The 12582-nt window shown below is 35.2% G+C and overlaps 2 protein-coding genes across 2 annotated transcripts in view; one reads left to right on the top strand and one right to left on the bottom strand.

The window, feature by feature from the left end:
* LOC127956360 (uncharacterized) overlaps positions 1-12582 on the top strand; it is a 216496-nt gene that overhangs the window by 855 nt on the left and 203059 nt on the right. The gene's annotated exons all lie outside the window — the stretch shown is intronic.
* LOC127956352 (scavenger receptor cysteine-rich type 1 protein M130-like) overlaps positions 6827-12582 on the bottom strand; it is a 56902-nt gene continuing 51146 nt past the window's right edge. Inside the window, exons 13-24 of the mRNA XM_052554208.1 lie at positions 10943-11239; positions 10769-10846; positions 10362-10676; positions 10076-10282; positions 9894-9977; positions 9339-9398; positions 9067-9123; positions 8874-8951; positions 7543-7605; positions 7374-7436; positions 7160-7222; positions 6827-7019 (exon numbers count right to left, since the gene is read on the bottom strand). Coding sequence (XP_052410168.1) covers positions 6964-7019; positions 7160-7222; positions 7374-7436; positions 7543-7605; positions 8874-8951; positions 9067-9123; positions 9339-9398; positions 9894-9977; positions 10076-10282; positions 10362-10676; positions 10769-10846; positions 10943-11239 — 1421 coding nt within the window. The 3' untranslated portion in view covers positions 6827-6963. The remainder of the gene's footprint in view (positions 7020-7159; positions 7223-7373; positions 7437-7542; positions 7606-8873; positions 8952-9066; positions 9124-9338; positions 9399-9893; positions 9978-10075; positions 10283-10361; positions 10677-10768; positions 10847-10942; positions 11240-12582) is intronic.

Here is a 12582-nt window from a genome sequence, read left to right as displayed (position 1 = left end):
CATCATCAAACATTCGCTGCTACGCGCAGAATTGGGTTGTTTTCACAAAATGGTGCAAGAACATTTATATTGACCCGGGGACCTGTTCCGTGTCGGATGTTTTGCGCTTTCTACAGCACAGTTGGATAGCGGGAGTTTGAAACCATCCACTGTGAAGGTGTTTGTGACCGCTATTGCCGCTTTCGTTCCCCGGTTGACGGGCAAACGATCGGTAAGCACGCTCTGGTATTCAGTTTTCTCAGGGGAGCAAGGAGATTGTGTACTTCATGGCCGCCCTCCCCAATACGTGCCGCCGTGGGATTTCGCTCTAGTTTTGAGGGCTCTATCTCTTACTACCGTTCGAGCCATTAGCTTCGATTGTGGTTAAGGAGCTTCCCTGAAGACTGCCTTGCTTCTTGCTCTCGCCTCGGCGAAGTGCCTTGGAGAATTTCATGAGTTTTGGGTGAACGATATTGCATTGGCTTCGGCCCTGGCGACTGTAATGTCACTCTCCGGCCGAGACCGGGTTTCGTTCCGAAGTCACTCAATACACCGTTATATACTGCCTTATCTGTTGAGCCGTCAACCTCGCGTGACGCTGATACTCAGAGCGCCGGGAACCTCTTAGGGTTTTACGGATGTATATGAATCGATTGGCCGCCTTTCGTCAGTCGGACCAGCTGTTCGTGTGCTTGGTGGATGTAATAAGGGACGTGCTGTTTCTCAACAGAGACTTTCTCACTGGATCGTGGAAGCTATCGAATGCTAGGGGAAGGATTATCCCCTCAACATCAGAGCTCATTCTGCGAGGACAATATAAATGCTTCCTGATGGGCCTGGTCTAGAGGTATGTCTGTCCAGTATTTATGTTTTGCTGCTGGCTGGTCTTCCCAGAACACTATCGCCAGGTTTTACAAGCTGGATGTACCCTCTGTAGCGTATAAAAAATATTTTAATGACACGGTTTTGGCGGTTATAGAGTTCTAATGACGGTGTTCAACTGTAACCGCTGGTCTCACGGTTATATACTAACCGTCACACCCCTATATGGAGCTATTGCTGCAAAAGATTCAAGCTCAGTGCAAATAATTCACTATCAACCATAAAAAGAGACTGTTTGAAGTTAAAATAGACCATAACACAATAAACTCTGCAGTTTGGGTTTTTTTATTTTTATTTTTTCGACCACAAGGATGTGCATACCTTTGTCTTTACCAGTAATATTTATTGTAAACTACATTTTAAATTGTTTTACTTGAGTTAATTCAAGTTTGTGAAAAAACCATGATGCTTTATAAAATATAGTTTTATTATTATATTTAGCTATAAAATGCTGTCTGAAGCTGAACTTCTGAATTTCTCTTTTCTTCTAACCGTTCTTTTAAAAATATATTATTGAGACACGATGAATGAATGGCATATTTTTTTTATTAGTTGAAAAGCATTGATATCAAAGTAAAAGGCCAAATACTAAAATAAAAATACTAAAATTTGCTCAAAGCATTTTAACTTTTATAAAAACAGAAGACATTGATGCATTAGTAGCAATATAAGAAACTATATATAATATAGTGTTCCTAATATTATAATATATAATATAGTGTTCCTGTAGCTCAAGTGGTAGAGGATTGCAAGCGCAAGGTTGGGGGTTTGATTCCCCAGGAACACATGATAGGTAAAAATTGTTAGCCTGAATGCACTGTAAGTTGCTTTGGATAAAACCGTCTGCTAAATGCATTAAATTAAATTAAATTAAATTAAATTACAATTTAATATGATTAAAAGTAGATTATGTAAAAAGATAACAATAACCAACCCAGCATGTTTCTTTCATCTTACCGCCTGCTCATCACATCATCATCATCATCATCATCACACTCCTCCTGATCTCCCTCTGATACACACGTGAAATAAAACCTCACATTGTAATGTGTAACACAGCTTGTGTCACTGATCTCTTTCTCCTCATGACTGTCTGAAACTATTAGATTAAACTTTATAAACCTATGAGGATTCATTAATGGTTTAAATACATGTTCATTATGTAACATGATAAATAATATATAATACAGCAGGTTATGAAAAAAAGCAGTTCTGTGTGACTCACCTGTTACACATTTAAAGATCTGTCCAATAATAATGACATCATCATTATGCTCTAGTGAGTTCACTACACATACATGAAGATCTAAACAAAACACATTGCTATTAATAGTGTTCATCGTTGGTTGACTACGTCTTCTATTAAAGGTGCTGTAGGGAACTTTTGTAAAAAAATATTTGTTACATATTTATTAAACCTGTCATTATGTCCTGACAGTAGAATATGAGACAGATAATCTGTGAAAAAATCAAGCTCCTCTGGCTCCTCCCAGTGGTCCTATTGCCATTTGCAGTTACAGACCGCTCCCGGTAAGAAACAACCAATCAGAGCTGCGGTCCGTAACTTTGTTTGTGTTCAAAATGTAGAAAAATTTATATAATAAGCAAGTACACCATGAATCCATTTTCCAAACCGTGTTTTAGCTTGTCCTGAATCACTAGGGTACACCTATAATAAGTGTTTATATTCAGACTATTTTAGATTGCTTCGGGGGTACTGCAGCGGAGTAACCCAGTACCTTTGTGATTCTTCATAGACATAAACAGAGAGAAGTAGATCCGGCTACGATGTTCTTCCGCAAGATGCAAGCAGTTCTGTTTATTAACCGCTAGAGCATCAAAAGTTCCCTACCGCAGCTTTAATTCTTCTGAAAATTTCTGTCATATGCACATAAACTGAAAGTCACCATTGATAAGTATAAGTACTAAATACTGTAGAAACTAAATTTTCTGTAAATTTGCTTTGCAAGTATTTGTATCGTAAAAAGAACTGTACAAATAAAATTGAATTGAATAGAACTCACCAGAGCAGATGACTCCAACATCTCGACTCCATGAAGAGATGGAACATTTGAGAGTTTTGTTTCATTCCCGTCACAATCAAACACATCACTTCCATAAGCGTGAAGAGACACTTCACTGAGGACAGACTCGTGTCAGTCAGAAGTCAGTGTGGAGATAAAGTCACACTAAACTTAAAGCAGATTGATACAGAAACACTGCAGCTTATATTCAGCATCAAACCTGAACCTGAACACAGCAGACACAAGCTCTGATCACTGACTTCTGTAAGTCTGAACACTTCAAACACTTACACAAATTTCTCACGACTAATTTTAATGAGTTAATGTATTTTATTATTTTTTTCTTTTATTCTGACCAAGAAAACAAAAAAAAAAATGTTTATACCATAGTATAAACTATATTGTTGCTAAAGCTATTTTGATGAGTTTTTTTAAATATGATCTACTTTCATTAGGTTTAACTTTGAGAATAAAATTGCATTTGTCCAGCAGATGGCAGCAAAACACTTCTTATTGTAAAGAGGAGCCGACAAGAGTCTTGTCTCTGTGTTGCTGCATGAGGAACTTCTCACCAGTGAAAGTATTACAGGACAGACTCTATTATGTGAAATGTTAAAGTTAACAAAATAATAAATGAGTATATAAATATACAAAAATAAATTAAACATGAATTGTATTTTTCAACATTTATTTTTTATTTATACATTTCTTTCCATATTTATCTATTTTACATATGTATTTATGCCACATTTGAATAAATGTGAAAATATATAAATGTTTACAAATACACATATAAATAAAATGAAAATGTGTATAAAAAAAAAAAAATGTATTCATTGTACGCATTCATACATATTTAATGAAATATATATATACCACCAAGGGCCGGATGACAGCTAACAGAGAGAGATATATATATATATATATATATATATGTATATATATATATATATATATATATATATATATATATAAATATATATATATAAATATATATATTTATTTATATATATATATATATATATATATATATATATATATATATATATATATATATATATATAAATAAATGAATATATATAAATATATATATTACATATCTTTGTAGATGTATTTATTTATTAGATTAGTTTCAGGTTAGGGCAGGAGATCAGAGAAACGAGGAAGCATAAGTCTGAGTTTGAGAAACACTTTATCTGAACGCAGTTATCTGATAACAATCATTTATTCAGTCACTTAGATTTAGTTTTGAAAAACTATTTTACAGTATCCAGGAAATAATTTAATATACCTTTCAGTCTCTTAGAAAATCTGTATGCTCTTTAGAAATAATAATCATGGCTCAAAGATTTCTGTTGAATTCACTGGTTGGTATTTGTTTCTCAATGCAAAAGTGTGATTACAAATTCAGATTCTATTTTTGGACCATATTACCTCAATTCCTTCCACAATGTGCTATTAAATAATATTTATTAATATTTATTTATATAATCTGGCCACATGTGTGGTCACTCCCTCAAAAAAATGTTACGTGATTTTTTTTTTTGTATGATAATTATTTCTGGGTTAATGTTTTATCTGTCGGTATTTTTTTTTTAAACACTACGAATCCAAAAATTCTCTTCACGTTGTGGTTGCATCACATCTCGGGTGTGTATTATTCTCGAATACTTATTAGACATTTTTTTTTTCTAACTTGTTTTAAACTTTCCATTTAACATACCATATATATATATATATATATATATATAAAATGTGAGTGACGGTTAACAGGTTAAATATATACAATAGAATGAAAATATATTTTAAAAATGTATATCATCATCATACAATGCATTAAAAATGAAAGGACCAAACTGGGCTTCATGTAAGAACTGCAGTGAGTTTGTGAGTCGATTAAAAAGCTACAAATTATTTAAACCATAAACATTTTTAATAAATGATTTGAACACTTAAAACTAAAAACAGATATATTTTATCTAAGTCTTTTTTTATTAAGTCTTTCAGGTCAGATTTCTCAGTTCAACAGTTAAGGTCCTTCTGGAAATGATGAGGACTGCTATAGTGTTTCACAGCTAGACATCAGCAGTATTTAGTAACTTGCATTATTATTTGTGTCAAACATGATCTCATTGATTGAGAGGCGCTTTTTTCACCCAAATTCAGAAACATGGTTTGAAAATGTATCAACATGACCGTTTAATATTGTGAATATAGCCAAAACTAAATGTATTTTTTTTATTTTAAAAGAGAGAGAGAGAGAAAAAAAAATGGATTAATTATGAATAATTTACTGCCATTGTGTGAATGATATGTAATAATGTAATCCATAAAGGAGTAACTTTAATCTGAGGAGCATTTTTTAAATGTAATATACTCTAATTATGAATACTTGATTTTTGGAATCTGATTACATTACTCAGCTCTGGAAAACATTTACTGTGTGTACCGTGTTACTGTTCAGACAATAAATGCCATATAAAGTAATTATCATCCCTTTATTTTCCTGGAAATTATCCTACTTAATATTTACCATCAGAAACGCTCGCTCATTCAGAAATCGCAAGTTTTCATGATCTGATTTAAATGAGCTTTCAATTAAAAAAATAAAATAAAATCTGCAAATCAACTTTCTTTTTCATCAGCACAAAAAGAAAGACAGAATATCATGACCTGGCCACACATTTGTTTAGACACCAGAGAGCCACAGATTGATCAGAAACATTGATTAAAACGGTTTACGTGCACAACACAAAGGATGCTGTTCTCCTCAGAGAGGCTTCACTGACTTTGGATTTAAATTCCAGAAGAAATGGGAGAATCGTTTACAGGTGAAGAATTATTGGCTTGTGCTTTCATATGTATCGAGTAAATATTGCCGGTTTATACTTTTTTAAAACTAACTAAAAAATAATAAGAAAACATTTATTATTTATTTAAATAAATACTTAATAACCAAAATATAATTCTCGGTTCATGTAGCAGATGTTTTCATTAAAAAAGTTCTTAAAAGTATTACTACTACTACTACTACTGATAATAATAATAATAGGTCAATCATAGCAACATCTCTGCCAATGGAAAATTCTTCTGAACATTCATTAATCTTAGCTATTCCAGTATCTAATAACATGTTGTTAATATCTAAAGTTGCAACTGTATTATTTAATGAGCTAACGTGAACTAAGACTTAAAAGATGAATATCTTCTGTTGTAATTGTAGCTATTGCTCATTGTGAATGTTAATGGTTAACTAAAGAAGTCTTATAGTAAAATTTTGTATTGCTTTATTGCATTTAAATGTTCAGTTATTTTTGTTATAAGAAAACATTTATTTAACCTGTTATACTGTATTCTGATCAAAATGTAAATTTCAATACTGTGATAATACCGTATACTGTGATAAAAGCATTAGCAATTAATCGCAACAGGAAAATTTTATTCTGGCATATCCCTAAGAAATATTTTAAACGTGTTACAGATCGTTGAATTACACATATATAACACAGTACTTCTACAGTAAAATATAGCATATAAAAAGTAGTTTATAATTAAAATATAAAAGCCCAGCAGACAAGCAATATGCATAATTTATTTATTATTTCATAACACGCCTGTCCACATGAGATAATAATAGTTGATAGTTGATTTTAGTTGATTTTTATTTATTTTCTTTCTATTGTGAAAGTTACTTATCGCATCCAAAATAATTTTTTTCAGCATTATCTGCTCATGAACTCAATACTTTCTGTTGTGAAGCTGAGGGCCGTTACATCACTGATGGTCATTGTGTTTATATTTAGGATGTTTTGATTGTCACTGTGTTTGTGCTTTATAATGTAAGATTGTACATTTGACTTCAGGGATCATGTAATCTCTTATTGACATACAAAAACTTTTTTTATTTTTCTATTAACAAGGCCAAAAAATCCAACAAAGTCTACAAAGGCATAACAGATTTAATACAAAAATGGGGGAAAATATATAAAAATGTGAGATTGGACATATCAATAACAATATCGATATATCAATAACTCTGCATTAGTTCAGATGTGTTGAACCGAAGCAGTGGATGACATCATTGAGCCAAATAACCCCCTTCTTTGTTTGACTCCTCCTCCACATCATCATAATCTATTATTAAAAACAAAATCTTAAATCATGTCAAATACTGTACGTGAATAAACATCTGAAGTCTAAACAACTGGAAAAATATACAAATATTAAATCTAAATAAAGTATAATATGAGAACAAAAGTGTTATAGTAACTTACTCAACAGGTTTGTCACATCTTCACTGACACTCATGACATCATCATACTCCTCCTGAACTCTCTCTGATCAAGAATGACATAAAAACATCTCATATCAGTTTATTAAACACTTTATCACATTTGAAGGATCCCTTTTCCCTTCAGTGACTTGATTAAATGAAGTGAATATCTGATACTCATCTAAACATGAAAAATGTAGTTCTGTGCATCTCACCTGTTTCCCCTTGAGAGATCCGTCTATTTATGATGACATCATCATAATTCTCTGGTGTGTCCACTGCAAATAAAAATGTGTCAAAATGAAATATGAGTAATTTAAAATATCTGTAACAATCTGGATTTTAAATATTATATATATTTTAACTGATGAAAAAGTAAAACACCTTTTCTGATATCAGAGTTTAGTCCGCTTGTCATGACATCATCATAGCTCTCAGGTGTGTCTTCTACAAATTCACACATTCATCAGTCTCACTTTCATTTAATTCAGTAAAAAAAAATCTAACTTAAATTTACAGTAATATTTTGTATTAAAGGGGGGGTGAAATGCTGGTTTTCACTCAATATCCTGTTAATCTTGAGTACCTATAGAGTAGTACTGCATCCTTCATAACTCCAAAAAGTCTTTAGTTTTATTATATTCATAAGAGAAAGATAGTCTGTACCGATTTTTCCCAGAAAAACACGAGCGGCTGGGGGCGTTACGTGTGGGCGGAGCTAAAGAATCACAAGTGCGAGTAAGCTTTTGCGTTGAGAGCGTTTGGAAGCTGTGACATTACCGTGAGGAAAAAAACAACCAAAACAAACCATGGCTAACAGTCAGATTCAGCCGTATATTTATGATCCAGAATCAGATCCAGAGGCTGAAATTGAACAAGAGCATCAGCAATCAGTCTCTATGTGGTATGTACTGAAACTGTATATATTTGCTTAGTGGTTTTGGAAAATGACTAAGTTCCACTTTGTCGTCTTTTTTTTTTTTTTTTTAAGCTGTACATGTGGAAAGTGCAGTTTGATGACAACATCGCATGTTGTTTACTTGATGTGCTTACGCGCCGATAGCTAAGTTAACAACACAGAGATATTTGAAGCAGTTTTACTCACCGCATGCGGTTCCAACACACGATCGTGACCCTTTTTCGTTGCGACTGCATTATCCTTAAGAAATAAACGATGTGCAAATCCGGCGTCAAACTGGGACTTGTTTGTAAAACAAGCATCTTCGAAATGCAGGGAACAAACAAAAACACTTGCACAACTCCGTTGATGCTCTGTAAAAATAAACTCCATCCACTGGTCCCTTAATGCTGTTTTTTTTTTGGTAATCTGTGCAGGGTTGTCTTGCCCTGGCAACCAAAAACACACTCCTTTTGTGACATTTCGCGACGCTCTCGCTCTGATCAGTGAATGTCTGTTGTGCTCTCAGTGCTGTGCTATACGGGAGCGCGCGCTCTTCCGGGAGAAGTGCCCTTAGGACTCCATCTAACGTCACACAGAGCCATACTCGAAAAAAACTTTCCGAAACTTGTGACAAACCGGAAGTAGTATTTTTGGAACAGAAATACTCCTTCAAACGTACAACTTAATTTTTTTAACTTTGTCCATGTTTAGCATGGGAATCCAACTCTTTAACAGTGTAAAAAACTCAGTATGCATGAAATAGCATTTCAACCCCCCTTTAAAGTATATTATATGCTGAGTAAGAGAGTGACACCTGTCTCACGATCTGGTTTCAGTCCATCAGTGATGACATCATCATAGTATCCCGGTGTGATTTCCTTCACCATCTCTTCTGCATCAACACACAATATGTTTGGATACAAAACCAAAATATGTTCTTTTGGCAGATCGTAAATACATTAATCATTTGGTGATGAATCATGTGATCAGTTAAAAACGTCTCTGACCTTTTAGGCCACTGTCATTAGTGACATCATCATAATATGCAGTCTTGAAATCTTTTGCTAAAAAAGGAGAACAGACTGTTAATATATAAGCAAACACCATTATTTAAATAACATTGGTTCAATAATCAAATATGCAATAGAACTGGTTCACTTCACTTAATTATAAAAAAAGGTTTGATATATATGCAATATATATATATATATATATATATATATATATATATATATATATATATATATATATATGTGTGTGTGTGGATCATCTCTGGAACCTGAGAGAAGCTCATCAGCATCTTCATACCCAGAATTCAGTTCTTCAGAGATGAGACTCCCTGTTAAAGAAGAGCAGAGCAGAAACGTGTTCATCTTTACAAACAAACTGAATTCTCATGATCTTTTGATCATAAAGAAGACCACTGGAATAGTATTCACAAATATTAATCATTCACATTTTAAAATCATTATAGGCAGAAATCCCTTTTTCAACCTGTTAGTAAACACACAATTATCCTCACATGAACCCATTCCTCACTGCGTTCCAGAAATACACACACACACACACACCTGCACCTACACTTAGTGTAACATATGAACACCTCCTTATGACAATCTAAAAATACTCACAGGAAGAGATACTCTCTTTCTCTCTCTCTCTCTCACAAACACACACACACACATATAAACATGCACCTGCAGCTCTGTGGTTTTCTGTCAGGAATTCTGTGGTTTGAAGCAGGAGGTTTAACAGGACTAATAATAGATGAACATCAACTGTCTGACAGACTCTTATTAATGCTATTAAATGAGATTGATGGCTCATGTCTCACCCCTCTGAGTGAAGTGATTGTGTCTGTGCTGAATCTCCTCATAAACGGCTTCAGTCATCGTCCTGTGTCTCCTCTCAGAGAGAGCTGTGAGTGTAGACAGACAAACCTGCTGTCAGTTCACAACGCATGACTGATCACACACTGAATAAGACACAATATGACAGTCTCTGGATCTCTCCTACCTCTCCTCATCACTCTGTTCTGCTGAATCAGTATAAGCAGTGGCACTAAGAGCAGTAAGAGCACAACTCCCAGAACAATCACAAGCACTGGGGGGACGGAGAGAGTTTGTGGAGGAGAGACTGATGTTGAGCGCACTGGAGGAGAAACTGGAGGAGAAGCTGATGTTGTTGAAGCAGGAGTAGTGGACACTGATTCATCTGGCAAATCTGTCAAACACATTAACAATCATGCAATTGTTTTATTTAAATACACAAATTATTAAAATTATAAAAATAATTCTGTGACCTGCACAGGTGAGTCCAACGTGCTCTTTTTCGGAGCAGTCAGTGTGTTTTTTCAGGGAGAGAGGACAGTCCCACAGGTGAATCTCATTCCCTCTGCAATCGACTCTGTTCATCCACACAACACCTTTACCAGCACCAAAGACTGAATTCCCATCAGCCCTCAGTGCTGCTCCACAACCCAGCTGCCTGCAGACCACCTGAGCATCGCTGATGTCCCACTGATCATCACAGACTGAGCCCCACACAGCGTTATGATACACCTCCAGCCTCCCAGAGCACCGGCCGTTACCTCCACTCAGTCTGAGAGGAAGATGCTCTGAAACGCACACATTAACCAGCACTGAGCAGCAAAATTCACCACAAAGTCTAAAGTTGTGATTATAATTAAAATAATCATAATAAACTTACTTGAACACTGTCTCTTGTATGGAGATGGTGAGGTAGAACATGTCAGAAGACTCTGAGGAGACTCGCGTGTCTGATCCTCTGAGAATAAAACATGTTAAAATTGTATTTACTACTAAATAGAACAAAAAACATGACTATTTAAAACCATCTTAAATCAGTTAAATATCATCTCACTTGAGCAGGTGATATTGGCGACTTCATTATCACAGTCAGTCTGTCCCCAGGGTGAAGATGGACACTGCCATAAAGTGGAGTCATGTCGTCGACAATTCAGTTGATCAAGCCAATTATGGGACTTCAGTCCCTCTGAATAACCGGGTTCACTGCCAGATCTTCCACAGTTCAGCTCTTGACAGATCAGGCTCGCTGTGTCTCTGTCCATCTGGTTGTAACACACATTACCCCAGGATCCATTGTAGAAAACCTCCACATTCCCTTCACAGCCCTCAGTTAATCTGATCTCTTTAAACTCTAGATGGAAAAGAATGAGAATCAATCTCAACTCTCACGGAATGACAGCGTTTTAATTAGGGATTTGAATTATACATGTTTTGATGATTCTAATTAATCCTTACGATTACAGTTCATTAATAGTTCCATTAATTTTTTATGTAAAAAACAACATGAACAAACAAACAAAAATTCTTCATTCATTAATATATATATATATAAAATTATACTAATACTGACCAAATACAAAATGCGTATCTTCAGCTGAACTTTGTCATATGAACATCCAGTCTGTAACTACACTCATTTAAATCTCACAGTTAGCTGTAAGCCGTCTGTGATTCACTACAAAGATTAGAGTTAATTAGTTATTTTTTGCATGTTTTGTGTTGTATATTCAGTGTTATGTTGTGGTGTAGATGAGCAAATAGTTTAGAAATCTTAAACCTTTTTAAATAAAATCATTATTTACATTATTGTTTACCTGAGCACACGACTCCTACATCCTCCTTGTGTTTACAGTTATGTTTTCCCCAGCCTGAAGAAGAGCAGCTCCACAGGGACGTCTCATTCCCCTCACACTCCACCTCATCCAGCCATATGTGTCCAGAACCAGGACCAAACCAGGCTGGTACCTGCTGGTTACTGAGGGCCACTCCACACTGCAGCTGTCTGCACACCACATGGGCATCTTTAATATCCCAGGAGTCATCACACACTGTCCCCCATGAGCCGCTGTGAAAAACCTCCAGCCTCCCTGCACAGTCTCCCCCAGAACCCACCAGCCTGATGGACCCTCGACCTGATATTCAGAGACAGAAAAACAGTGATTGTACATACATATTTCTGATCACTAAAAACCAAAGAGTCTGTCCAGATGTTGATTTTCTCACCAGTGTTCTTCACTGACAGCTGTTGTGTGGAGCTGCATTTGAGAGTTTGTGAAGAGCTGCAGTTCTCCAGATGAGCTTTACTGTCTGGAGAGAGTGTTTATTTGTCATTCAATAATTATATAAAATATGCTTAATTTGTTGAAATGTGTAGTTTTAGTCTGAAACCCATGAGTTCAGTGTGGTGTGAATGTTCTCACCAGAGCAGATGACTCCAACATCTCGTCTGTGAGAACATTCAGCTCGACTCCATGAAGAGATGGAACATTCTGAGAGTTTTGTTTCATTCCCGTCACAATCAAACACATCAGCCCAGATTTCACCACTTCCCTCTCCAAACCAGTCTGATCCCACAACAGACACAGCAATCCCACAATTCAGCTGTTTACAGAGGACACTGGCAGCTCTCATATCCCAGCATGCATCACACACTGTGCCCCACTCTTTGAGGAACTGAAGCTCTACTCTTCCAGA

Source organism: Carassius gibelio, chromosome B4 (assembly GCF_023724105.1).
Source record: "Carassius gibelio isolate Cgi1373 ecotype wild population from Czech Republic chromosome B4, carGib1.2-hapl.c, whole genome shotgun sequence".
Taxonomy (NCBI): Eukaryota; Metazoa; Chordata; class Actinopteri; order Cypriniformes; family Cyprinidae; genus Carassius; species Carassius gibelio.
This window is presented reverse-complemented; position numbering and strand designations above follow the sequence as displayed.